This window comes from Delphinus delphis, chromosome 11 (assembly GCF_949987515.2).
Source record: "Delphinus delphis chromosome 11, mDelDel1.2, whole genome shotgun sequence".
NCBI classification, from domain to species: Eukaryota; Metazoa; Chordata; class Mammalia; order Artiodactyla; family Delphinidae; genus Delphinus; species Delphinus delphis.
Window position 1 is genome coordinate 101,465,835 of NC_082693.1, and position 27,503 is coordinate 101,493,337.

At 49.2% G+C, this 27,503-nt stretch overlaps 1 protein-coding gene across 2 annotated transcripts; it reads left to right on the plus strand.

The window, feature by feature from the left end:
- The first annotated feature begins 332 nt into the window (after window positions 1–332).
- Window positions 333–27,273, plus strand: ZBED4 (zinc finger BED-type containing 4). Of its 2 annotated transcripts, XM_060025844.1 has the most exons (3): window positions 333–421; window positions 2,374–2,452; window positions 21,854–27,273. In XM_060025844.1, the coding sequence occupies exon 3, from the start codon at window positions 22,194–22,196 to the stop codon at window positions 25,719–25,721; it is 3,528 nt and encodes a 1,175-aa protein (XP_059881827.1). In that variant the 5' UTR covers window positions 333–421; window positions 2,374–2,452; window positions 21,854–22,193; the 3' UTR covers window positions 25,722–27,273. The 2 variants fall into 2 exon arrangements, with proteins under 2 accessions (XP_059881827.1, XP_059881828.1); XM_060025845.1 differs by lacking the exons at window positions 333–421; window positions 2,374–2,452 and adding an exon at window positions 9,399–9,564.
- Window positions 27,274–27,503: the final 230 nt, after the last annotated feature.

A 27,503-nucleotide genomic window follows, 5' to 3' on the forward strand; every position in this document is an offset into this window, starting at 1 on the left:
GTCGGCCCGCAAGGGCCGGGGGATGGGATTGCGCCTGCGTGGTTGACCCGCACCGGCCGGGGGCGGGACTGCGCCTGCGCAGTCAGCAGCACGTCGGCCCCTCGAGCGGCGGGACTGCGCCTGCCCCGTCAGCACCGCCTCGGCCCCTGGAGCGGCCGGACCGGCCGGGCCCCAGGGAGGGACGGGCATATGGGCACTGCGCCTGCGCGCGCTGGTCCCGCCCCCTTCCCCGCCCCGCGCCGCGCGGGGCCCTGGGAGGGGTGCAGCGTCCGGCAGCGTCGCGGGCGGGCGGGCGGTGGTGGCGGCGGCGGCGGGAGGGGCGCGGGGGCAGACAAAGCCGCGGCTAATGAATGGGAGTGAGTCCGCCTGCGCGGCCGTCGTCCGCAGCCGGGCGGGAGCCGCCCCACGCCCGGCGCCCGCGGTGAGTGCGCGGCCGGCGCCGACTCTGCCTCAGCCGCGAGCTCGCGACCCGGGCCCGGCCGTCCTGGCGCGTCGTCGGGCCGGGGCCGGGGTCGCGGGGGTCGGGGCCGGGAGTCCGGCTGGGGGCCGGAGGTCGCGGGGGTCGGGGAGCCGGGCCGGGGCCGCGGCCGCGGCCGGGGTCGCCGCGATGTCGCCTGAGCCGGGCCGGGGGTTGGGGGGCGGGGGCGCGGCCTCCCGTCGCCGGGACCCCGCCCGGGCCGCTCGACTCGACCACGGTGCCCGAGCGCCGGGCCCGCGCCCCCGGCCCGGCTGACAGCTGGCGCGCGGTGGGCCCGCGGACGGTCGCACCCGGGGCGCGTGTTCCGGGCTGCAGGGTTTGGTGGAGGAAACACCTGAAGTGGTGGAAAGTTGGTGCGGACACCCGGCCCGGCCGCAGCCGCGGGGATGGGATAGACGGAGCACGGGCCCAGGGACTCGGGAGAACGCGGGGGCAGAAGTGCCCGGCCGGTGTGAAGTTTACGCGCTGACCACGCGGGCGCCTGTGCGCGCGGGGCGGGACCGGGCGCCGCAGTCGTGGGGGAAGCCCGGTGCTGGGGTGGGGGGCGCCGGACGGCGGCCGGGCGGCTCCGCGCAGCAGCAGACAGGTGCTCTTTGGGCGTCTTTCCTGAAGTCCTTTGCCCTCCGCCACTACAGCGAATCGCCTTACAAGTTACGTTTTTAGGATTTTCCTCTAGATACAGTATTTTATTTTCAGTGCACTTCCAGGAAGAGGCACCCAGGGGCCTTATTTACGTTTGTCTTAGGAAGCAGATGAGACCTTCCTTATTACTACATGCTTCTGATGCTTTTTAGCTATTGTACGTGTTTCTGGGTAGGACCATCCAAGTTTAAGTAGTGAAAATATGAATCAAATTGCAAAGCATAATTTCAAGTGTTTTTTCCAATTGCGGTTGTTTTTCTAGACCGAAGTAAAGGTGGAGTCATTTGTGTATCTTCTTTTGTGTTTTTTCTGTGACCCACACCATCCCTGTTACTTAAGAGAATTGCCAGCCCCCTTGACTCTCCTTGTATTTTGGGTGAATTTCAGTAGACAAATACATGCACCTCTCTGGAAGCAAGTCCCTGCCAAGCTGAGCCGTCAGGAGAAACTTCTGTTGGCATTCTCATATTCCTAAAAAAGGGAAGTTCTTTGCTTTGAAGTTAACTCTGATCAGATCAGTCCATAGGTTTTTTTTTTTCTTCCAGCTTTAAGATCAAGTCCATAGTTTTGAAGAAGCCACTTTAGGTTTTCATGAGACGAGTGTGGTCACGCACCAGTATGATAATGGCGCAACCTTGTGACTTTTTATATTAATTTTTGAGGTTTTCTCTATATCATGGTGATAAAATTAGGAGACGATGAAGGATTTAGTTGGAGTTTTTAGAAAGTGCTCTGAATAAGCCAAATTTCAATTATGAATTAATTTCCATACAAAGTTATCTTGTGAGAGGAAACCGTGTACTCAGGGTTTTCCAATGGGCTGTCTGTGCAGGGATGCACACTTCCTGTAATCCTTAAACAGATCATATCTGCTCATCATGATTTACATTTTCTCAGGAAAAGATCTAGAAAACTTAAGAGAAAGTCTGTGACTCTTCAAGAAGGTAATCTCCTATCTTGGAAGAAAGCTCAGACTTGCGTTCACGTCACAGGTGTTTGCTTGACACCCCTTCCTCCTCCACTGTTCTGGCTAATTCCCGATGGTTTTGGACATGAAAACTCTGCCCTGTTTTTCAGTGTCACCGCACAGAGGAGGAGGTTTGTGAGTAACTCAAGCTGTGCAGAGAATGTTCCTGACGCATGGGGAAAGGTTTTAAGTGAATTTTTAGGGTCACCGATTGAATTCTGTGTTTGCGCGAAGGAGCCGATGCGGAATTTACGTAGCAAAGGAAACGTGTGTACCTATATTTCAGATCCCTGTCTGGCGAGGAGTTTGGAGCGTGGCCAGCACCGGGCAGTGGAGCTGTTGCGGCATGAAGAGCGGTGACGGCGGTCAGTGCTGTCCTTCCCTCTGTGTGTGTGTTTCTCTTTGCCTGGCTTCCGCTCCTTCATCATCTGAACTCTGGTCTGATCTCCTCCTTCAGTGTGAGGTCTGCCTGGCGAGGGGAGGGGGGCAGGTGAGCGACTCTGGGGCACAGTGAGGAGCTTCTGATGGTTGGTTGGGGGCCCCCGTGACTCTCCCTCACCAGCATTGTGTTTCCTTCTGAGCTTCTCTGCACAAGGCTTGCGACTGAGAGACAGCGACTGTTATTCTTCTAGTTACTGTTTGATATTTAAGGTGCTGTTTACATCTCAGTACTTGACATAAGCTGTAGGAAGCATCGTTCGTATGTACGTTTTGTGTTGGATGAATTTAGCTGCATCAAAAGGCACAGTTTGCCTCTAGCCCCGACTGTCCTGCAGCCTCTCGGTCAGCCCTCCCTTCAGTGTCTGGGTGACAGCGGATTTCTTGTCAGTCACCTTCCAGGTGCTCAGCCCTTTCCACAGCCCTGTCTCTCCTGCCCTTCTCCCTCACCCTACTTGTCATTGCCTGACTTTGCATCATTCTGGAATAGTTCACATCACTTCCTAGCTAATTGTTTGATGTGTGCTTTTGGTAGTTCAAATCCTGGAAGGCGTTGTTAGGAATAAAATAAAGTCTTTTCTTCTCACGCCCCCTATTTCTGAGGTAGAGGGGACCAGGAGAGACAGAGGTGCTGGACTCTGCATGAGGTTTTCTCACCTCTCTACTCTGCACCTGGCCCTGTCCTACCTGCTGGGGGCAACGGTGGCTTTTACAAGAAGGCCCTGCCATTGGAGAACTTAACGTAGTGATGGTGGGATGGACTCCAACCAGAGAAGGGAGCTCCAGGAGGAGCACGGGCAGGCGAGGGCGGGGGTGATGGCAGTGTGAGAAGCGTGCTCCAGGAAGACCTCTTTTAGCGGGAGAGGACCTCTGAGCCCCGCCCTGCAGGGTCTGGGGGTGATGGAGTGGAGGCCCTGAGTAAGAAGCAGCAGGGCCTCCACTGCTGTGGGAGAGGTTGGCCCCTCCGTTTGAGCCCATGTCCTGTCGTAAAGCCCCCTTCCCAGCCTTGATCAGGTGCCCGCTGTGCTTGGTTTCTGCTCGCATTCAGGTGAAGGCCTTCCAACCGCCGGGCCCCGCCCTTCCCCCCCCCCCCCCCCCCCCCCCCGCAAAGTCTGTGTCGTAGAAACCACTGATGCTGGGCTGGGCTGGGGTGTGCCCTGCTGACCCGCCGGGTGCTCTGTGTGATGGCTCTTTGGTCTGTGTGCCTGCACCCCGCCCCCACAGATGTAAACCAAGGGACTGCGTTTTCATCCAAGGCCACGGCTAACTGAGCCTTACCTTGTGGCTCTCGTGCCACAGAGACAGCAGCGGAGGGAGCTGTGTGCTGTTTGGTGAGAGCTCCGGTTACTCTGCCGCAGGCCATGTGCCCCATCTTGGAAGTAAAAGGACTCCAAACACTCTTCCAGCAGCTTCCAGCCACGGCAGCAATTTCAAACCTGTCACTGGTGGGACTGCCCTGTACGCCGGGGAAAAGGTGCTGGTATTGGGTAAAGGGACCCTCAAAAAGACAGAGCGGAACAACCCAGATAGCCCTGGTCTGTGACCCAGAACGTTTCAGGGGTAGAACAGGGACCAGCCGCCCCGAACGGAGTCTGTTTGCCTCCTCTGGAATGTGCTTTGTTTCCAGGGTGGCCTTATCAGGTTTTCTGGCCATATCTCGTGGAAGTGGCTCCGGTTCTAGGTCTCTGAGTTCGCCTCTCTGCGGTGGGCTCTGGCTCTGGTCTGGGTCCTCCGCCTCAGCTCGGCCAGGCCTGGGGGGTGGCTTCTCCATGTGAGTGGGTGCTGGTACTTCTGCATGGGAGGCAGTTGACGCTGTTGCCACCCCTGGAATATGTGAGTCATGGCTCTCCACCCTCAGAAGGTGCTACAGTTACTCAGACGTGGACCAGATCTTAATTTATAGCCTTGGTGGAAAGACTACCACGTCCAAGGGCGAGCCAGGCAGGGGTGCCGGCGGCGGCGCTGATGCCCTCGGTGTACTTGCAGCTCTTGGGGAGCACGTGGACTTTGAGCTGAAAGCAGATACACTTCTGTGTTTTAAAGGCTGTGCTGTGGAGAGTTGGAAGAACAGTCCGTGGTGCTCTCCGACCTGCCCCAAGATGGAGCACGTGTCGCGACGTTGCCGTGGCACTGCCGTGGCTGCCGCCTCCGCCTGTCTGGTGCTTCCAGACCTTCTCTAAGGAGATTGCAGATGTCACAGCACTTCACCTCTAAGTGTCCTTTTGTTCTAAGGAAAGGCAAAGGGAGGAATTCCCTGGCGGTCCAGTGGTTAGGTCTTGGCGCTTCAGCACTTGCATTGCCGTGGCCTGGGTTCAGTCCCTGGTCAGGGAACTAAGCTCCCGCGTGCCGCAGAGCGTGGCCCCCCAAAAAAGAAGAAAAGGCAAAGGGATGTTCTTCTCTCTCACCAGCAGTCCAGCTGTGAAGGAAATGAACGATAATCCCTCATCACATTCAGTGGCCAAGCCGCAGTCCGATTTCCCTACTTGTGTTTATTAGCTTGTTTGTTCCAAACCAGAATCTAGTCCAGGTCACTGCACTGAGTCTGTCTCTTTAGACTTTTTTTCTGGAACAATAACCCGCCCCCTTTTTTTTCCGTGACACTGACTTTTTGAAGAGACTAGGCCAGCTGTCTCGCGAATGTCCCATGTTCTGGGTTTGTTTGCCATTTTCCTTCTTTGTCGTTTACAGTTGACCCTTGAACAACACGGCCGGCGGTTGGGGGCGCCACCCTCCGCATAGTCAGAAATCCAAGGATAAGTTATAGTCAGCCCTCGGTGTCCACAGCTGCTTCCCATCCTCGGACGCCACCAGCCGGGGACCTGCATGTCTTCACGCGGGTGGTGCCGGGCTTCCTGTTTGCCGCCCTCAGAGGCTGTCCTTTTGGGACTGACGCCCACTTTCTAGGGCTGTTGTTCTTTCTTTCTGTATTTCATCTGTGTTTCCCTTGCCCGTTACATTCAAGGAAGACAGGAAAAGTGCTGAATTCTCTCCTTGTATCACCTCTTTCTGGGGAGCAGTGGCTGTAATATTCACCTGCATTGTGGCAAATGTTTTTGTTTGTCCTTTTTCTTCTTTGAGTATCAGTGCCGACTAACAGGTTTTCATTTATTCATTACATTGTAATCTATTAAAGTCCTCTGGTTCTGTTTCTCTGGTGTTCAGATGGTTGTGACTCACCCGTCGGGAGCCCCGGCGAAGCCGGCTCCGGGTGCTGCTTTGGCATCATCCTGGCAGCACTTCCCTTCCGCCACCTTCCGTTCCTTTGCCAGAGCTGCAGTCAGCTCTTTCTGCAGAGCACTTTGGTTCCCTTTAGTGCAGAAGGTATTTAGAAACCAAGATCTAGGTATTCGATCTGTTTGTTGTCTTTGGGTATTATTGCAGCTTTAAGTGTTGGTCTGGTGCACAGAGCTAGGAAATGTATTTTTACAACATCAAGAGTTATATTTTCAATGCAGATTTAAAATTATATAGTTTTACTTAATTTCTTTGATTTTTAAAAAATGTCTTTTTCTTTTCTTTTTTTTATTAATTAATTTATTTTTGGCTGCATTAGGTCTTTGCTGCTGCACGCGGGCTTTCTCTAGTTGTGGCGAACGGGGGCTACTCTTCGTTGGCGGTGCGCAGGCTTCTCATTGCGGTGGCTTCTCTTGTTGCGGAGCACGGGCTCTAGGCGTGCGGGCTTCAGTAGTTGTGATACACGGGCTCAGTAGCTGTGGCTCGTGGGCTTTAGAGCTCAGGCTCAGTAGTTGTGGCACACGGGCTTAGTTGCTCTGTGGCATATGGGATCTTCCCGGGCCAGGGCTCGAACCTGTGTCCCCTGCATTGGCAGGAGGATTCTTAACCACTGCGCCACCAGGGAAGCCCCTATAGGCAACTTTTTTTTTTTTTTTGCGGTACGCGGGCCTCTCACTGTTGTGGCCTCTCCCGTTGCGGAGCACAGGCTCCAGACACGCAGGCTCAGCGGCCATGGCTCACGGGCCCAGCCGCTCCGCGGCATGTGGGATCCTCCCGGACTGGGGCACGAGCCCGTGTCCCCTGCATCGGCAGGCGGACTCCCAACCACTGCGCCGCCAGGGAAGCCCAGCAACCGTTTTTATTTCTGCTTTATCCTGCAAAAATAAGCACACACGCATATATTTGTAACTAGCCCATGGAAAGGATCCTCTGATTAGCTACCTCTACTTTTAGGTGTTTTCGGCTTTGAAACTAAAAAATGTAAAGTGAATTTCAGAAAATGTGGGTTTTGGATGCCTCCTTTCTACCCCTCATCATCCTCTCCCTCCAGTCTCTGCTCATAATTTAGGATCGCCGTGCTCACTGTTCAAGTGTACCTGTATTTTCTCAATCTCCTCGGTGCTTCAGAGCGGTCCTCTAGCTATCAAGAGATAAGTGGGGCTGAGTGAGACGGGGCACCCTTCGCCCTGGGGGCCAGGGGCTGCGGGCAGCACCCACAACAAGGAAACTGATGGGATTTGTTCTAGAAGGACCATTTCCCTTATTGTCATTGATTGCCCTATTTAATACTCATGCTGATTGATTTTATTTTAGACTAAATCTGATTTGCTGGAGAACAAAAGCAGAACCACGGAAAGGCTGGTTCCAGATGCCGTCCAGACGCATGGTGAATAGGTAGCCCTCGCCTTTCAAGGCCAGAGTAGCCTCCAAAGTTTTAGGACAGGTGACAAAAACCAAATTGTTATTCACACACATAGAAAATTATCAACAATGCCTCAGCAACATAATCCTTTTGTGGTTGGAAAACTAAAGCTAACGTGCTTTTTTGTCTTTTTAAAACTTTGGTGCTAAAATAGTAGAAAAATTATTTTCTTTAGTAGTAAGCTGCTAGAGCAAATGACAGCATTTTTCCTAAAATAGAAACAACAGGGACTTCCCTGGCAGTCCAGTGGTTAAGACTGCATGCTTCCAATGCAGGGGGCCCTGGTTCCACCCCTGGTCAGGGAACTAAGATCCCCCATGCTGTGCGGTGTGGCCAAAAAGAAAAAGAAACATCATTGTTATCTATGATTTTGAAATAATATGTACAAAACTAGCCCAGTAGTAGAGAAATACATAAAATAGAAGGTGAAAGTCTCTCCTGATGACCACGTTCCAGATGCACGTTCACATGTGTAGGTGCGTTTACACCCCAGGCCCGCCTGACCCTCCCATCTGTGCCGAGGACAGTGGGGTGGGGCCTCCCTCCTGCTGGGATGGTCCTTGCCTGTGTCACGATAGTTTCATGAGGTGTTTTTTTGTGTGTGTGTTTTTTTAAAGTTGGAAAAAATATTTTATTTTATATATTTATTTATTTTGGCTGCGTTGGGTCTTCGTTGCTGCACACGGGCTTTCTCTACTTGTGGTGAGCGGGGGCTACTCTTCGTTGCGGTGCATGGGCTTCTCGTTACGGTGGCTTCTCTTGTTGCAGAGCACGGGCTCTAGGCGTGCAGGCTCAGTAGTTGCGGCTCGCGGGCTCTAGAGCGCAGGCTCAGTAGTTGTGGCACACGGGCTTTGTTGCTCCACAGCATGTGGGATCTTTCCGGACCAGGGCTCAAACCCGTGTCTCCTGCATTGGCAGGTGGATTCTTAACCACTGCACCACCAGGGAAGCCCCTCATGAGGTTTTTAAAAACCTTTTTTTTTTTTTTTTAAACCTTTTTATCTTAAAGTATAGCACAGGGGGACTTTCCTGATGGTCCAGTGGTAAAGAATCCACCTTACAATGCAGGGGACTCAGGTTCGATCCCTGGTCAGGGAACTAAGATCTGACATGCCACGGGGCAACTACTGAGCTCGTGCGCCTCAACTAGAGAGCCTGCGTGCCGCAGACTATAGAGCCCACGCACCCTGGAGCATGCGCGCCACAACTGGAGATGAGAAAACCCGCACACCACAACTAGAGAGAAGCCTGTGCGTCGCAACGGAAAAGATCCTGCATACCTCAACAAAGATCACGCGTGCTGCAACTAAGACCCGACACAGCCTAAGATAAAAATAAAGTATGGCACAGAGACAAACTGCATAAATTAATAGCTTGATGGATTTTGATAAGGTGGACACTTTTGTAACCATCCCTTGGGTCAAGAGAGAAAATTCTGCCCTCCCTGGCATCCTTCCACGTGCCCTATCCCAGCCACATCCCTCCCTTTGATGCCAGATACTTCCCTTTCTTCGTAGTTTTATGACGGGATTGCACGTCTTTAAGCAGTAGTTAAGTGTTGCCTGTTTTTCACGCGACGTTTCAGTCCCTTACCTACAGGGCACCCCCTCCTCCCGTGGGAGTTTGGTGTGGAAGAAGCCAGGTGGCTGCACTCGTGTTTCTCAGTCTGGATTTTGCCAGCCACGGCCTAAGGTGTGGTTTAATGTGTTTGCCTGCTCTTGCCTGATTTCCTTTAAATTGGTGGTGGATCTAAGGCCTGATGAGGTTCAGCCTCCTTCCTGGCTGCTGTGATGCTCCCTTAGGAAGGACCTCGTGTGTGAGGCTCTCGCACTCTTTGCTGTTGGCAGCCAGCGATGCACAGACCTGCAGGCATTAATCAGTAAAAGTTATGGGACAGGGACGTTCCGGCTCAGTTACTGCGTCTTTGTTCACGAGCTGGGCTTGGAGTAAGAGGACCCTGTCCTTAGCTCCTCCGTGGTTATCTGGTGCTGTAGTTTATGTAGGAAACTGAAGAAAAACTCTTGCTTCTTTATCAAGTTTCCCATCATCCTCCAAAGGTGACCAATTGAGCATTTTATTTCGGTGATATGCACTCATAGATTTAACATATTTGATGTGCTTTAATGCATTATTATGACGGTCCTTATTTACGTTCAAATTATCTCATTTTTTTGGACAGTGGGAGCCCTTACAAGTTGGCACCTAGATCCTTCTGACACAATTCTCGTCCTCTCTCAGAGGTTCCTTGCTCTCTGGTGTGCCAGAATATTCTAGGCTCATTTTGTATTCTTCCTTCCCAAGACCTGCAATCAGCCATTCCTTCAAAAGCCCTGGTCTTCTTTAATGGGAAATGATGTTTCACAACTATAGTCTGGATGTCAGGTAAGCTCATTCCCATTGGGTTGGTCACTGTTTTTAGGTCTTTGCAGTGAGCAGAGCTGGGGTAGGTGTTCTGCTCACCGACTGTAGGATGTGCATTTGACCTTTCTTGCCCTGGGTCTCTGTCTCTGTCTGAGGATGCCGGTTCTCAAGGACATGGGAGGTGAGAGTCTTGTGCTATTGCTGGTCACTCCTCTGCTTCACTTTCACTGTACACACCTCAGTCTCCGAGTAACAGTGGCTGTGTCGTTACTGAAAACAGGTTGATACTTTTTGCCAAAGACTTCCCATTGTCTTCCCATCCCTCTTTGCAGTGATTCGGGCTCTACGTGGAAGCACGGTGACCATTGCCTACTGTGCTCTCTCCCGGAGACCCTCACTCGGTCTTAGTCCTGCGAGGAAGTGTATACTGAGCACTCACACGGTCCTTTCATCAGTGTTTCTCTAGACTTTTTGGTTGAGGTTCGTTCTCTGTTAGATTTCTCTGGGAGGACTCAAGGAAAAATATTTCCTGAATTCTTGCACGTTGATAATAGTTTTTCTGTGTCTCTTATACTTGTAAGCCAGGTTGACTGGATATAAAATGCTTGGCTCACATATTTTTTCTTCAGATATCTTAAATATGTTATTCTGTTGTCTTATAGCATAAAACATTGCTGTCAAACTCATGACAATTTTATTTTCTTTCCCTTGTACGTGACCTTGGTTTTCCCCTCAATGGCATTTCTTTTCTTTTTAAGTCCAGTGGTTTTCCTAGAATATACCTCAATGTTAATTGTTAAGGATGGATTTTCTCAGCTTTACGATATGCTCTTTCAATATACGTAGTTTTACAATTTTTATTTCAAAGTGTTTAGTGTTCTCTTCTTTTGCTTTGTGCCCTCCTTTTTCTGTGGGGGATGCTCTGATTATACATGTGTTAGATCTTCTTTGCGTGTGTTTTCAATTGGCCAGCTTCTCCTGAGTCTTTTTTAGCTCTTCATTTCTTCTTCATTAAAAAACTTTATTTTCTAAACTCTTCTGTTTATCTTAAGAAATCATCTGTGGGGTTTATTTGTTCTTATGTTGCTTCTAACTTAGTCTTTATTCTTAAAATGGCATTTTACTTTTTGTTTTTGAGCGTGTGTGTTTATTTTGCTGAAGATTTCAGGTTACAGGGAGGCCGTATACACAGCCCACGGCCACCACCCACCCTTTTTGCTGGCTTCGTTCTCTTGTTTGAACAGATAGGGCTTTCTCTTTCTTCCCCCTCCAACTTTCCCCTTCTTCTCTCCTAGCCTCATGATTTGCAATTTGTAAAATGACATTTTACTTTTATTTGTAATATTTTCTTAGGATCCATAACCTCATTTCAGTGTTTTTCTATTCTGATTTATTTTGTTCTTTTGTATTATTTTCTTAATTTCTTTAGCTTCTTTTGAAATAAGTTATAGTTTTCATGTAATTTGTGCTTATATTTTTCTAGTGTGCTTTCATTATCTATAGAGATTTTTTCTGGTCTTCATTTTTTTTCTCTTATCCTTTTGTAGGATTTGACCTTAATTCTTTCCTGTTGCTTATTGTTTTAGTTTTCTAGTGCTGCTTTAACAAATTATCACAGAGTGGTTGAAAACAGCATAACTTTGGAGGTCAGAAATCTGAGATGGGTCTCACTGAGCTTAAATCAAGATGTTGGCAGGCTGCCTTTCTTTCTGGAGGCTCTAGCAGTGAATGCTTCCTTGCCTTTTACACTTTCTAGAGGCTGCCTGTGTCCTTGGATGTGGGCCCCCCCCCTCTGTCTTCAAAGCCAGCAACACTGCATCTCTCTGACCTTGTGAAGTCTCTCTTCTGCCTCTTCTTCCCACTTTTAAAGGTCCTTGTGGTAACATTGGGTCCACCCAGATAATCCAGGATAGTCTTCTTATTATCCTGGATCAGTAACCTTAATTCCATCTGCGTCCTTTTAATAATCCTACTTTGCTTTGTAACCTAACACAATCACAGGTCTGAGGATTAGGACGTGCACTTCTTTGAGGACCGATTACTCTGCCTGCCACACTCATTTTTATCTGATACTAGTTTTGTTTTGTTTTTTAAATAAATGTATTTATTTATATTTTATTTTTGGCTGCATTGGGTCTTTGTTGCAGCGAGCAGGGGCTACTCTTCATTGTGGTGCACGTGCTACTCATCATGGTGGCTTCTCTTGTTGTGGAGCACAGGCTCTAGGTGCACGGGATCCAGTAGTTGTGGCTCACGGGCTCAGTAGTTGTGGCTTGCGGGCCCTAGAGTGCAGGCTCAGTAGTTGTGGCTCACAGCTCGGTAGTTGTGGCTCGCAGGCTCAGTAGTTGTGGCTCGTGGGGCTTAGTTGCTCTGCGGTATGTGGGATCTTCCTGGACCAGGGCTTGAACCCATGTCCCCTGCACTGGCAGGCGGATGCTTCACCCCTGCACCATCAGGGAAGTCCTGATACTAATTTTTCACATTCAAGAAGGAGAGGTGGCTGAGGATGACTTGTCCTAACTCATGGTGCTTCCTAGTCTGCAGTCTTTATCTACTACTGAAAAGGTGGCGGCTTCCACTTTCATGTTTTACGTTGTGTATCTAGGAATATCTGTAGTTTTCTTGTTATGTCTTTGGCTTTGGTACCCAGGTGATACTGACCTCTTAGAATAAACTGGAAAGTATTCTATCCTCTTTCAAAGAGTTTATGGAGTATTGATATCATTTCTTCTGTAAATGATAAAATTCACCAGTGAGGCCATCTGGGCCTACATTTTTCTTCATGGGAAAATTTTAAGTTACTAATTCAATGTCTTTACTTGCTATAGGTCTATTCTGATTTTGTTACTTCTTGAGTCACTTTAGTTAATTTGTTACTTTGTAGGAATTTTTCCATTTCATGTAAGTTGTTGAATTTGTTGGTAGACAGTTGTTCATGGTCCTGTCTTACATTTCAGTTAGTTACTTTTTTTTGTTGTTTTAAGGTTTTTTGATGTGGACCATTTTTAAAGTCTTTATTGAATTTGTTACAATATTGCTTTCTGTTTCATGTTTTGGTTTTTTTGGCCGTAAGCCATGTGGGATCTTATCTCCCTGACCAGAGATCAAACCCACACCCCCTGCACTGGAAGACAAAGTCTTAACCACTGGACCGCAGGGAAGTCCCTCATTTAGTTTCTGAGGAGGCAGTGGTAATGCTCCCAGGTTTTCGCAATCTATGTCTTCTTTTTCTCTTGGTTAATGTAGCTAGGGATTTGTCAATTTTGTCAGTGTTTTCAAAGAACCAACTTTCAGTTTCATTGAAGTTCTATATCACTTTTCTGTTTTCTATTCCATTAGCATCCACTCTAATCTTTATTATTTCCTTTTTCCTACCTTGGTTTGGTCTGTTCTTTTTCTAGTTTGCTTTTGTTTTCTTTTTATCTGGAGGTGAATGTTTACATTATTGATTTGAGATCTTTCTTCTTTTCTAATATAGGTATTTAAAGCTATAAATTTCTCTCTGAGCACCAATTTAGCTGCATCTCATGTATTTTGGTTTGTTGTGTTTTTATTTTCATTCAGATGAAAATACTTCCTAATTTCCCTTGTAGTTTCTTTTTGACCTGTGGGTTATTTAGAAATGTGTTATTATTTCCAAATGTTTATTGATTTTTCAAATTTTCCTCTGTTACTGTCTTGTAATTTAACTTCATTCTGGTTGAAGGATATGTTTGTATCATTTCAGTTCTTTTAAATTTATTAATATTTGTTTTATGGCCCAGCCTCTGGTCTGTACTGTGGAATGTTTTGTGTGCAGTTGAAAAGGATAAGTATTGTGCTGCTGTTGGATGGAGCCCTGTGTAGATCTGCCAGTGCAAGCTGGTTAACAGCACTGTTCAGGTCGTCTGTATCCTCACTGACTTTCTGTCTTGCTGTTCTAGTTGGCCTCCCTTCAGGTTTGCTGATTCTTTCTTCTGCTGGCTACCACGCCCCTCTAGTGAATTTTTCATTACAGTTATGCATTTCAGCTCCATAATTTCTAATTTCATAATTGGTTCTTTTTCATAATTTTTCTCTCTATACTGATACTTACTTGGGGAGACATTGTCCTACTTTCCTGTAGTGTCTTTATATGTGGTTTCCTTTAGTTCTTTCAGCTTATTAGAGTAGCTGATTTAAAGTCTTTGTCTAGTAAGTCCAACCTCTGGACACCCTCAGGAACAGTGTCTTGGTTCATTTTCCCCCATGTGTGGGCCACACTTCCCTGCTCTTTTTTTTGCGCATCTTGTCACTTTTTTGTTTTTGTGGAAAACTGGACATCATTTGTTATTGCTGGGGGTTTGTTCTGGTTTTGCCTGCTTGTTCCCTTAGTGACCTTCCTGGACTAATTCTGAAAAGGCTGTACTCCTTGTAGTGTTTGGACACTTCAGTCTCTGCCTGGTTAGCTTGGTGTCAGTGATTTCCTGAAATCCACTGAGCTGAACGATTTCCTTAAACGCTGCCGACAGATGCACTTGCCATCTTTGCCAAGAGCTGCGTGTGCCTGTGCCTGTGCATGTGCGTGTGCGTGTGTGTGTTGGGACAAGCATTAACCTTCTCCTTGCACAGGGCTTCAAGGTCAGCCAGAGGTGAGAGATGGGCTGGCCCCGCAGGTCTCTCCTGGGCTTGTTCTTCTACAGCTGCAGGGACGTGTCAGAGCCTTTCACAGCTCCCTGCAGACGTCCTGTCCCCCCCATCTTCCTTCTCAGCCTTCGGCCAGGCTCTTGTTTGCCCCGCTGGAGTTGCAGGGTTAGGCAACTGTGGTGTTACAGAAGTGCAGCTGTTTGCTTTTCAGCAGAAGCCCAGGGAGAGGGCTTTTCCCATTGAAGGCTCTGAATCGGGTCAAATAACTACCATGCCCTGTGAGCAGGGCTTTTCCAGGGACCTGTGACAAAGGTCACATGGTGACAGTGCTGCAGACAGTGGGACTTTCTGAGGGACCGCAGGCCAGGTCTGCCCCTCTGGTGGCTGCAAGGCTGCTGTTCCTCACAGCTCCCGTGGTCCTGTGGTTCCTGTGGGGAAGGAAGGATGGGAGTGAAATGTTCTAACGAGCTCCCACAGTTCTTCTTAAATAAATGCTCCTCGGATTGCTGCAAGCCTTTGCTTAACCCCCAGGGTTGTGAACAGTTTGATGTTGACACTGCCTAGCGCTGCCTTTGCTGTCCTGCAGCCACTGGGTCATGGAGGTCCTCACCTACCACTCTGAGCAGTGCCTGCGTCATGAGAGTTCTCCTTCTCTACCCTTCCTTTGCTGTTTCTTTTGTCCCTGAACTGCTCAATTTAGAGTCTGTTCCCAGCAGTTCCTCTTTGAAATGGGTCTTTGTCCTGGAGGAGGCATGGGCTGGGTGGTTTTTCTCCAGCCTCTTTGGACCTTACGCTGGACCCCTGACATACGTCCACTCTGCTGAGTGCAGAGAGCCCCTCCCAGTCTCAGCAGCTTGGTCCTCGGGGCTTCTGGTGAGTATCTGTTGGCTCCTTTGGGACTATCAGTAACCACATGCCCAGGGCTGCTTTCTCTTTCCGCCTGTACAGATCTAGTACCGCATGGGCCGTGCATACATTCTTGGTTTGTCCTGTTGGCTTATATTTTGGAGGGAAGGAAATCCCTCGTCAGGTTTGTCTTCTTGTTGGTCTCATCCATGAGGTTGTGGGTTTGCTCTTTTAGTCCTGTGCTGTATTGCCAACTGAAACAGTGAACTTAACTGAAGTTCAAGTGCATGAATAACTACACTTAAGAGGAAAAACTGACCCGAGAGACTCTTGGACACGGTGCTTGTTTGTATACCTCAAGCCCCAAGACAAAAAGTATAAACTGATATTTCTGTCCAGAAGCTTGTGTTTCCTCGGTGGTATGGGTCAGCGTTCTGAAAGTACTTTCTGAATATTGAAGGATTGAGCAAATGAGCAAGTCTTTTAAGGCTAGTGGGAGCCAGATTTCTTGCAATTGGAGAAAGAAGTTACAGATACGGAACAGGGGAGGCTCGGGTGATCCTGGGATGTTGGATTGAAATTGGAGGCGTCAGCGTGAACATGTGGTTTTTATCCACCTGTGCGTGTGCATGTAGGCGTACGTGTGTATTAATGGTTTTTACTTAATTCCATTGAAAGGGCCTAGAAACAAAGGCACCGCAGTGACAGCGGGCGCAGCAAGCACCTCACTCTTTACCCACCATTGCTGTTTTGTTAACTCGTGTCGTTTTCTGTGCGTCACTGAATTTCCAGGTGGGATTATTTCTGCCTGAAGAACACTCTTGCATTTGCTTCAGTACAGGTCACCTGGTGACACATTCTGTGTTTGATTTGTCTGACGGTGTTTTTATTTCATATTAATTCCTGCAGGAGTGTTTTTGCTGAGTATTGAATTCTGGTTTGGCTTTTATTTTTTCCACAACTATGAAGATAGCATTCCTTTGTCTCCTGGTTTACGTTGCTTCTCTTGAAAGGTCAGTAGTCTGTCTAGTTATGTTTTCTTAAAATAATTCCTATGGAAGTGGTGTAATATATACTAGTGTGATGACCTGTGCACTCATCACCTGGCTTTAACAATTACCAGCTCAGGGCTGCTGTTGTTTCATCTGTGTCCCTCCCCCCACCCAGTTATGTTAAAGCAGGTACCGGAAACCATATTTCATTGGGATAGTTTTCAGTAAGTATCTTGAAAAGATGGGATTCTTTGAAACGTTTTATCTACAGTATCTTTATACCTTGATAAACGAAGAATTACTTAATATCGAATGTTACTTCAGTATCCAAGTTTCCCACATAGTCTAAAAAATGTTCTTATACAGTTTGCTAATTCAGACCAGAATTCAAGTATAATTTGTTAAAGAAGCTGGGTTGTTTGTCCTGTAGAGTTTCCCAGAGTCTGGATTTCGGTGGTATTTACAGGTGCGCCTCCCTCCCTGGTCACTTTTATCTGCTTTATCTCTTGTTTTTAACACTGTTTGTTTCTTTTTCTTTAAATCTTGCTTGGGGTTTGTAGGGACTCTCGAATCTGTGCTCTGAAGTCTTTGATCTGAACTGCCTTTTTTTTTTCCTGGTTTTTCTCTGTTGTGGTTTATCACAGCATACTGAATAGAGTTCCCTGTGCTGTACAGTAGGACCTTGTCGTTTATCCATCCTATAGATGCTAGTTTGCACCTGCTACTCCCAAACTCCCAATCCTTCCCTCCCCCGCCCGCCCTCCTCCTTGGCAACCACAAGTCTGAGTCTGTTTTGTAGATAAGTGCACTTGTGTCGTATTTTAGATTCCACATATAAGTGATCTCACGTGGTATGTGTCTCTCTCTCACTCACTCAGAGTGATCATCTCCAGGTCCGTCCATGTCGCTGCACTCACAGCCACATCTCTTCTTCTTCCTGCACTCCTGTCTTCTGTGCACCGCTCTGGCCCCCCAGGGCTTCCAGTACTCACTTCTGCATGTGAGCAGTGGCCTGTCTCCACCCGTGTGCCCTGGACGTGTTTCTCACCCTCTCTAAACCTCAGGGTCCTCGTGTGTAGAAGGAGAAATCGCAAACTGAATCTTCCTCGAAAGATTTTCATGTGGTTTAAGTGAGACAACGCAGGTTGAACCCACGGTAAACAGTCACTGTTGGCTCTCCCATTCTCGTCACGCCGTGCTCTTGCCCCAGGAGCGTCTCCAGAGAGAGTCAGAGTCAACCGGGGATGTAATGTTTGCCATGAAGGGAGAAGAGCTGGTTTCTCCCAGACCCGGAGAGAGGAATGAGGACGAGCCTGCCCAGGACTGAGAAGACATCCGGGCACCGAGGCCGTAAGGGAAGGAGCTGCAGGGCAGAGTGACCTTGAGCCTGTGACCTTCCTAAGCATACTGAGGTCCAGCACTTCCTCACAGAGGCCTTATAACCTTTATTACATAGGGGACTGTGTCTTCTGTGACTAAAGCAGTGTGACCTTTCCTTCCTGACCTGCCTCTTGCCTGGACCCCCAGTGTGACACTGGGTGCAAGTGTGAGGCGGGGGTGGGGGGTCCTTGCCTCGTTCCTGAGCTTTCCCTGCCCAGCGTGATGGTAACCGTAGAGCGCTCCTAAAAGCCCTCGTAAGGTTGAGGAAGTTCTCCTCTCTTCCTACCTTGCTGAGAGTTTCTGTCGTGAATAGGAATAGAAATGATGTTAAATGTTCTTCTGCATCTAATGACATGACTCTATGGTTTTCCTCCTTTTTTCCATTAATGTGGTGAATTCTGTTGGTTGAACATTGAAGGTTAAACCAGACATGCTTGTGGTGAACCCCTCTTACTCACGGTGTATTATCTTTAATGTGCTGAATTTGATTTGTTAAATTTTTAAGAACTTGCTACATTTTCTTAAGGTTTTTCTATGATCATAGGGGTATGAATCTGATTCTTGTCTTCTAATGTCTTTGCTTGCTTTAGAGCCAGGGTCATACTGCCTCATAAAAAAGACTTGGGACGTGTTCCTTCTATTTTCTGGAAGAGTTTGTGTTTCACCAGGTTTTTTTTCTTTAATGTTTGGTGAAATTCACCAGTGAAGCCATCTTGGCTTGGAAGTTTCTTTAAGGGAAGGTTTTTAATTACAAGTTCAGCTCTTAAAAGAGATAGAGGGCTGTTCAGGTTATCTCTTTCGTGAGTTTTTGTAATGTGTGTCTTTCCAGGATTTACCCGTTTCATCTAAGCTGCTGAATTTACCATCATAAAGTCACTCATCTATTTCCTTACTATCTTTTTGCATTTGTAAGATCTTTGGTGAAAAATCCCCTCTTTAGTTCCTGCTATAGGTAATTTTATGTCTTTACCATTGTTTTCTTTAATCAGTCTGTAGAAGTTTGCCAATTTTGTTGATCTGTCGAAAGAACCGGTGTTAGGTTTCATTGATTTTTTTTTTTCCTCCCCTGCCTCTTCCCCCACGCCCCCAATTTCAGTGATTTCAAATCTTTTCTTTATTGTGTCCTTCCCTTTGTTTGCTTTGGGATTAAATTTGCTTTACTTTTCCTTGTGATTTTTTTTCTTTAACCCTCGGCTTAATATAGAAGTGTTATTTATTTGAAGATATTTAGGATTTTTCCAGATGTCATTCTGATGTTGATTTCTCATTCTGTTCCCTTATTGTCAGAGACCATTCTTCGTTTGATTTCAGTTCTTCTAAATGTATTGAGATTTGCTTTACTGTCCAGAGAACAGTCTGTCTTGATGAATGTTTTGTGTCCACCTTTAAGTGATATTCCGTTGTTGTTTGGACTGTTCCATCAATGTCATTTAGGTCAAGCTGATGATCGTGATTTAAAGTCTTCCGTTATCTTTACTGCTGTTCTGTCTAATTGTTCAGTTAACTACTGAATGGGGGTGTGAAATCCCATCTGTAATTTTGGTCAAGTCTCCCTTTAGGTCTGTCAGGTTTGCTTCATGCATTTGGAAAGTCTGTTGGTAGCTGTGTGCATGTCTGATGAACTGACCCCTTTGTCATCCTTCTGTGTTGTTCTTGCATCCCCACCTCGCGCTGACTTAGGCGCGCCAGCTTGCTCCTGGTTGGTGTTAGTGTGCCGCACCTTTTCTGTCCTTTTGCTTTGAACCTATTTGTGTCTTGATGTTTAACGTGTTTTTTGTAGACAGCATATAGTTCGTCTTAGTTTTTTACCCAACCTGACAATCCCTGCCTTTCTTAAAATACAACTTCGTTGGTTGTGTAGGCTGTGTCCTGTGTCTTCTTTCCTCTGATGCTCTCCTCCCAGAATGCTTCACGTCTGGCCACCGATATGTGGTCTTGTGTCCACACTGGCCGTTCTCCAGCACCAGCTGGCTGTCCCTCAGTTCAGTTCTGACACCACCAGCTGAAGTCATCCTCAGATCCCCCAGGTCAGGGCCTAGTCCCACAAGACCGCTCCCATTCAGACACCAACCCCAGTTGTCCCCTGTATTTCTGACCAACCGGCTTAAGTCTGGGTTCCCACAATAAAGTGCTAGGGTGGCTCACAGAACTCAGGGAACCCTTACTGACGTGTATTGGTTTATTGTACGAAAAGGATACGATAAGGGACACAGGTGAACAGCCATGTGAAGATGCACAGGGCGAGGTCTGGGAGGGTCCTGAGTGCAGGGACTTCTGTCCTCCCGGAGTTGGGGTGCGTCACCCGCCCGATACGTGGTTGTGTTCACTAGCCCAGCAGTTCCCCTAACCCCCGGACCATTGGGATTCTATAGTGGTTTCATCACATGGGCGTGGTCAGTATTAACTCAGTCTCCAGCCCATCCTGGGGGGTGGGGGTGTGGCTGAGAGTTCCAAGTTTCTGGCCGCGGCTCTTTCTGGTCATGGGCCTCCATCCAGGAGTCACCTCGTTAGAACAAGAGATGTTCCTGTCACTCAGGAACTGCCAAGGGTTTTAGGAGCTCTGTGTCAGAAACTGGGGGCACAGACCAGTGTACATACATATTTCATACTTTTTCACATTGGGTGTAATTGACGTACAATAAACTGCACTTATTTAAAGGGTACAATTTGTTCAATATACACACACACTTATATCATGTTTATATACATAAACAGTTTGCTGCCAACATTCGTGGACAAATCATATGAGCATAGGCACTCACATGCAACTAATTTTCAGCGAAGTTTCAAAGGCATCCTTTTGTTGAGAAGGATGGTCTTTTCAACAAATGGTGTTTGAACAATTAGATATTCATATGCAAAACAATGAATTTGAATCTTTCAAAGATCTAAGTATAAAATATAAAACTTCTAGAAAACACAGGAGAAAATCTTCCTTAGATACAACCCCAAAAGTACAGTCCATGAAAGAACAAATTGGTAAATTGGACTTCACTAAAATTAAGGGCATTTCTTTTCCAAAAATACTGTTAAGAGAATGAAAAGACAAGCTACAGACTGGAATCATATACCTGATAGAGGGCTTCTTTCCAGGCATGTAAAGAACTCTAAGAAAATACACAGTCTGTGAAAACGTGGGCAAAACACGTGAACAGATGCTTCACCAACGGAGAGAAGCAAATGGCAAATACACACATAAAATGTTCAACATTATCAGTCATTAAGGAGATTGCCAATTAAGGCCGGAATAAGATACCTTTACACACCTGTTAAGTAGAAGGGCTAAAATTAGATGGGTGGACCTTACCAAGTCTTAGTATTTTCTCTTTACCATCTTTTTCTCACTTTTTGGATATATAGTAATGTGTATATGTTACTCCCAAATTCCTGATTTTCCCTCCCCCCTACCTTTCCCCTTTGGTAACCATAAGTTTGTTTTCGATGTCTGAGAGTCGATTTCTGTTTTGTAAATAAGTTCATGTGTATCATTTTTTTAGATTCCACATATAAGTGATATCTTATGATATTTGTCTTTCTCTTTCTGACTTCACTTAGTATGATCATCTCTAGATCCATCCATGTTGCTCCAATGGCATTATTTCATTCTTTTTTATGGCTGAGTAATGTTCCATTGTGTATATGTACCACATCTTCTTTATCCATTTTCTGTCAATGGACATTTAGGTTGTTTCCATGTCTTGGCTACTGTAAATAGTGCAGCTATGAACATTGGGATGCCTGTATCTTCACCTATGGTTTTCTCTGGGTATATGCACAGGAGTGGGATTGCTGGATCATATGGTAACTCTATTTTTAGCTTTTTTTTTTTTTTTTTTTTTTTTTTTTTGTGGTACGCGGGCCTCTCACTGTTGTGGCCTCTCCCGTCGCGGAGCACAGGTTCCGGACGCGCAGGCTCAGTGGCCATGGCTCACAGACCCAGCCGCTCCACGGCATGTGGGATCCTCCCGGACCGGGGCACGAACCCATGTCCCCTGCGTCGGCAGGCGGACTCTCAACGACTGCACCACCAGGGAAGCCCTATTTTTAGCTTTTTAAGGAACCTCCATACTGTTCTCCATAGTGGCTGCACCAATTTACATTCCCACCCACAGTGTAGGAGGGTTCCCTTTTCCCCACACCCTCTCCAGCATTTATTATTTGTAGACTCTTTGATGATGGCCATTCTGACAGGTGGGAGGTGGGACCTCACTGTAGTTTGATTTGCGTTTCTCTAACAATTGGTGACGTTGAGCAGCCTTTCACGTGCCGTTTGGCCATCTGTGTGTCTTCTTGGGGGATTATGTCTACTTAGAGGGTATTTTCATTGTGTAACTGGTTTGTAAAAAAAGTCAAGGAACAAACTTTTCTGTTTTAATTTCCCATTACGGAATTCCTTTCTATGCATACATCGAGGCTCGTATATCCATGACAGTGTAGATTTGAAGCGTGACTGAGTCCAGTGTCTGACTTGATCTCCTCTTCTGTAGATAACGCAGAAGGATCGCTGTGCCACCAAGATGACGGCGATCCTGCGTCTGAGACAAGCAGGTCCCCGCTGCGCGAACGCGTGTCTGCACCGTGGAGTGTTTAAGAGTAGAACTTCTGGAAGGCAGCGGTCCGCACCCTGATGACGTGCTCACCAGTTCCCTGGTCTACTCCTCAGTGAGATTTATGATTGGCCATATTCATAAACATCCCGGAAGATAGGATTCTCCTGAAAGAACTGAAGATAATGTACATTTGGGGGCACAAAGGAGCATTTGCATCAGTTTTCTACCAACGCAGGCGGTCAGCATCGTGAGGCAGCCAGAATAGTTATGGTCAGTCATGGAGAATCACCAGGAGACGCGTCCGGAAGCGGGCAGGGATTTTGTTTCTGATCAAATACATTTTAAAATAGAAGAGGAAGATGACGATCACATCGCTGATCACAGTTTGGAAAGAATGGACTTTAGAAATGAGCAGGAGAACAGGAAACGGGCTGGCAGCGGGGATGAACGGGCAGAGGGCAGAGAGGCGAGCTGTGGCTGCCAGCCCCCGGGGAGGCGCGTCTCTCCTGACCCCGAGGACGACTACGGGGCCCTATTGTCACAGTATAACAGCACCCTGTACAGCGTGGCCATGGAGGCCGTGACGCAGAGCCTGCTCTCCGGCCGCGGCATCAGCTCCAGGAAGAAGTCCCCGGCTTGGAAGCATTTTTTCATCTCACCCCGGGATAGCACGAAGGCCATCTGTACGTACTGCATGAAGGAGTTCAGCAGGGGCAAGAACGAGAAGGACCTGAGCACCAGCTGTCTGATGCGGCACGTGAGGCGGGCGCACCCCACCGTTCTTGTGGAGGAAAACGGCAGCGCGCCGGCCCCGGCCCCCCTCCCTGCCCCTCTGCCGCAGCTCCCGCCGCCGCCCACTGATGCCGGAGACCCGGGCACTGTCCTGTCACCTGGCAAACTCGTCCCCAGAACGGCCTCTAAGAGCCCGTCTCCCCATCAGGTGACAGAGGAACTTGGCTCTGTGGTTTCTTCCGAAGAGGCCCCCTCCGACGTGTCAGTCTCTGAGAGGTACAGCAGGGATGAAGTCCTGGCGGGGCCGCCTCCCCAGCCCCCCAGCCTCCACTGCGACGAGCCTGCAGAGAACGGGGCTGAGAAAAACCTCCCCCTGCCCAGGAGCGCATCCGGGTCCAGGAGGAGGTCTGCCGTCTGGAAGCACTTCTACCTGTCGCCCCTGGACAACTCCAAGGCCGTGTGCATCCACTGCATGAACGAGTTCAGCCGGGGGAAGAACGGGAAGGACCTGGGCACCAGCTGCCTCATCAGGCACATGTGGCGGGCACACCGCTCCATCGTGCTTCGGGAAAACGGCGGGGGCGCTGGCGTGCCGCCCCCCTACTCTGCACCCCCAACCCTGCTGCCCACCCCGCCACCGCCTGACGGAGAGCCCAGCCCCACGTCCTCGTCTCCGGGGAAGCCGGTGCAGGACTCCACCTCTGCGCCCTCCTCCCCCGACCGGCTGGCGGAAGACCCGCCAGCACACTGGAACCTCGGAGACACGCAGGTGGAAGACGCGTGGGCGTTGTCCTCCTCCTCTGACGTGGGTGAGGCCTCATGGGCGTCCTCTCCCGAGAAGCAGCCGGGCGACACGCCCAGCCCTCGCCCCCTCGAGTCCGGTGCCGTGTTCCAGCAGAACAAGAAGGTCATGAGGAGGCTGAAGTCGGAAGTCTGGCATCACTTCTCGCTGGCCCCCACGGACAGCCTCAAGGCTGTGTGCAGGCACTGTGGCTGCGTCATCAGCCGGGGCAAGAAGGGTGACGTGGGCACGAGCTGTTTGATGCGGCATCTCTACAGGCGCCACCCGGAGGTCGTTGGGAACCAGAAGGGCTTTCTGGGGGCCAGCCTGGCGAATTCGCCATACGCCACCTTGGCTTCTGCAGAAACTTCCTCCTCCAGATTAACTGACCTGCCGACCATGGTCACAAAAAACAATCAAGTTATGTTTCCCGTCAACAGCAAAAAGACCTCCAAGTTGTGGAATCACTTTTCTATCTGCTCCGCAGACCCCACGAAGGTCGTGTGCTTGCACTGTGGCCGGACGATCAGCAGAGGCAAGAAGCCGACCAACCTGGGCACCAGCTGTCTCCTGAGGCACCTGCAGAGGTTCCACGGCGGCGTGCTGAAGCCCGACGCCCCCAGGACGGCGCCACCCTCCCCTCCTGGTGCCCGTGGGCCCCTGAGCTCAGAGTCGGCAGGCGCCTCCTCCTGCGATGACACCAGCGAGAAGTTTTATGATTCGCATCCAGTTGCCAAAAAAATAACAAGTCTCATTGCTGAAATGATCGCACTTGACCTCCAGCCGTACTCGTTTGTGGACAACGTTGGCTTCAACAGGCTGCTCGGATACTTGAAACCTCAGTACTCTCTGCCCCCTCCGTCCTACTTCTCCAGGACGGCCATCCCAGGTATGTACGACAATGTGAAACACATCATCATGTCACATCTCCAGGAAGCCGAGAGCGGTGTGGTCCACTTCACGTCTGGAATCTGGATGAGCAGCCAGACCCGGGAGTACCTGACCCTCACCGCCCACTGGGTCACCTTTGAGTCGTCGGCCCGACCGCACCGCGAGGACCACCACTGCTCGGCGCTGCTGGACGTGTCGCAGGTCGACTGCGACTACAGCGGCGGCAGCGTCCAGAAGCAGCTGGAGTGCTGGTGGGAGGCCTGGGTGACGTCCACTGGCCTGCAGGTGGGCATCACAGTCACCGACAGCCCCAGCATAGGGAAGGCGCTGAACGAGGGGGCCCGCTCGAGCGTGCAGTGCTTCAGTCACACGGTCAGCCTCATCGTCGGCGAGGCCATCAAGAGCCAGAGGATGGTCCAGAACCTACTCAGCACCGCACGGAAAATATGCGAACGGGTCCACCGGTCGCCCCGGGCGAAAGCGAAGCTGGCAGAGCTGCAGAAGGAGTACGAGCTGCCGCCCCACCACCTCCTCCAGGACGTCCCGTCCAAGTGGAACACGTCGTTTCACATGCTGGAGCGGCTTATCGAGCAGAAGAGGGCGGTGAACGAGCTGTCTGTCGAGTGTAACTTCCGGGAGCTCATCAGCTGCGACCAGTGGGAGGTGATGCAGTCCGTGTGCCGTGCGCTGAAGCCCTTCGACGCCGCCAGGCGGGAGATGAGCACCCACGAGTCCACGCTCAGCCAGGTCATCCCCATGATCCACATCCTCAACAGGAGGGTGGAGATGCTGTTCGAGGAGACCATGGGCATCGACACCATGCTCAAGTCCCTCAGGGAGGCCATGGTGAGCCGCCTGTCCGCCACCCTCCACGACCCCAGGTACGTGCTGGCCACCCTGCTGGACCCGCGCTACAAAGCCTCCCTCTTCTCCGAGGAGGAGGCGGAGCAGTACAAGCAGGACTTGATCAGGGAACTAGAAACGCTGAATTCTACCTCAGAGCCCACGCCCGTCTCCAACGGATGCGACCCGGGCTCCCCACCGCGAGACTGTGCCGGCGAGGAGAGCCTGTGGTCACTCATGGCCAAGATGAAGAAGACCGAGCCCAGAGGGAGGACGAAGGTCCCGGAGGACATGGTGCTCGCGTACCTGGAGGAGGAGGTGCTGGAGCACAGCTGTGACCCGCTCGCCTACTGGAACCTGAAGAGGGCGGCCTGGCCGGGCCTCTCCACCTTGGCCGTGCGGTTTCTGGGCTGCCCCCCGAGCATCGTTCCCTCCGAGAGGCTGTTCAGCACACCCACTGAGAACGGCAGCTTTGGCCAGTCCCGGCTCACGATGGAGCATTTCGAGAAACTTATTTTTCTGAAAGTGAATCTTCCCTTAATATGCTTCCAGTATTGAAGCTCACGGTGGAGCCACCGGACGAGAAGCAGCACCGGCCCCGGGCTGGCGGCTCGCTGCGGTCGGGGCCCTGCGGGACAGCAGGCCGGGCGCTCAGGTCCACATCCACGGGAGGTTCCCGTCCCGGCCCTCGCCGTCACGTCCACATGTGCCTTACCCAGTCCTTCAGGCCAGGTACCACAGTGTGTGTTTTTTAAGAAGTCCAGTAGAAACAGCCTGTCTTGTCAGTTATGAAATACAATGATTAGGTTTTCATTAGTAACTGTAAAATTGTTTAAAAGTTGGGGGTTAGGAGTTTGTTTTACTAGAATGGCGGAGGAGATATAAGCAGTTTTATTCAGTAGGCTTCTTATTGGATTATGTAAAAACCACAAATCAGGTACTGTACTTTAGTTTAAAATTGCTTTACTTGCAACAAAACTGCTCTTGTGGCTGTCAGACAAAACCTGTGTACAGGAGGTGGAGTTCAAGCCATCCCGACCGAGCAGTTGCTGGCTGCGGGCTCCAAAGTACGTTCAGGGGACGGTGAGTGTTCTGGGAGGTGACTGTTTACACGACAGAGACGTGGCTTTCGAAGACAAGCCTGCACTCACACGTATCCCGGAATGTCAGTCATGTAGGGTTCAGGGGAGAGAGCACTGCCGTTTCAGGGGTTTGCCCTCGGTGCCACGTGGGCTGTTAGCTCGGACACATCCCCGCCATTCACAGTGAGCGCCGGTGGTGCCTGCTGTGTAGCTAGTGCACAGCGTGACGCGTTTACAGCATCCTGTTGATGGAATCTCCAAGCCTCTGACTCAGTGGCTCTACACCATGAAGCTATCTTGAAATTTGTGCACTGACCCCCAATTTGATCAAATTATGTATACAGTCCTTTTTAGAAGAGGTGGCTTATTAACAGGGAAGAAGATTGCTATAATACAGTTGTAAGAATAGCCTTAGGTGTTTAGATTTTCTTTTTGATAATAGGGAAGATTCAGCCATCAATGGGATATTTTAGAATCCCAAGGACATCAAAATGGAGTATCAGTCATCAGGTTTTTTTAACAATAATACGTCTTCAAAGTTTTTGCCTCAGTGTCTAGAAAAGGGTTCATTTTCTTATTTCAAACCAGGTAAATATTCTGGGTGAAACAAGCCACTGATTTGCCTGTGACCTTTTAGAAAAGTTGTCGTTTTGTTAAAATACTGTACCTGTTATTAATCTGAATTTGCATTGACTACGTTTTAGTGTATTTATAAATGGTGAACCCAGTTTCTGAAATTAAACTTTTTATTTGCAATTTTCTACTGCTGGAGGACACTGGCTTTTTATTCTTAGGATAATAAAACAGTCCTACTCTTGGGGGCCAACATACACAGAAACCACATTCATGCAGCCTTTGGACTTTCACCTTAGCCCCAGGTGGGACCCAAGGGAAGTGGAGGAGTAATTCTTACAACAGCATTTCTGATAGCGGCAGTGATGTATGAGAACTTTCCGGGTCTTGTGTTCAGAGCGAGCGCTGTGCAGCCTGTGGTGCTGGAGGGGAAGAGCAGCCACTGTGGAGAAGAGTATGGAGGCTCCTCAGAACATCACATGCTACCGTATGACCCAGCATCCCACTCTTGGATATTTTCCTGAAGGCAAAAACACTGATTTGAAAAGATATATGTACCCCCATGTTCATAGCAACATTATTTATGATCGCAAGATATGGGAGCAACCCAAGTGTCCCTCAACAGATGAATGGATAGAGAAGATATGGTGGGTATATATATATATATACAATGGAATATTACTTA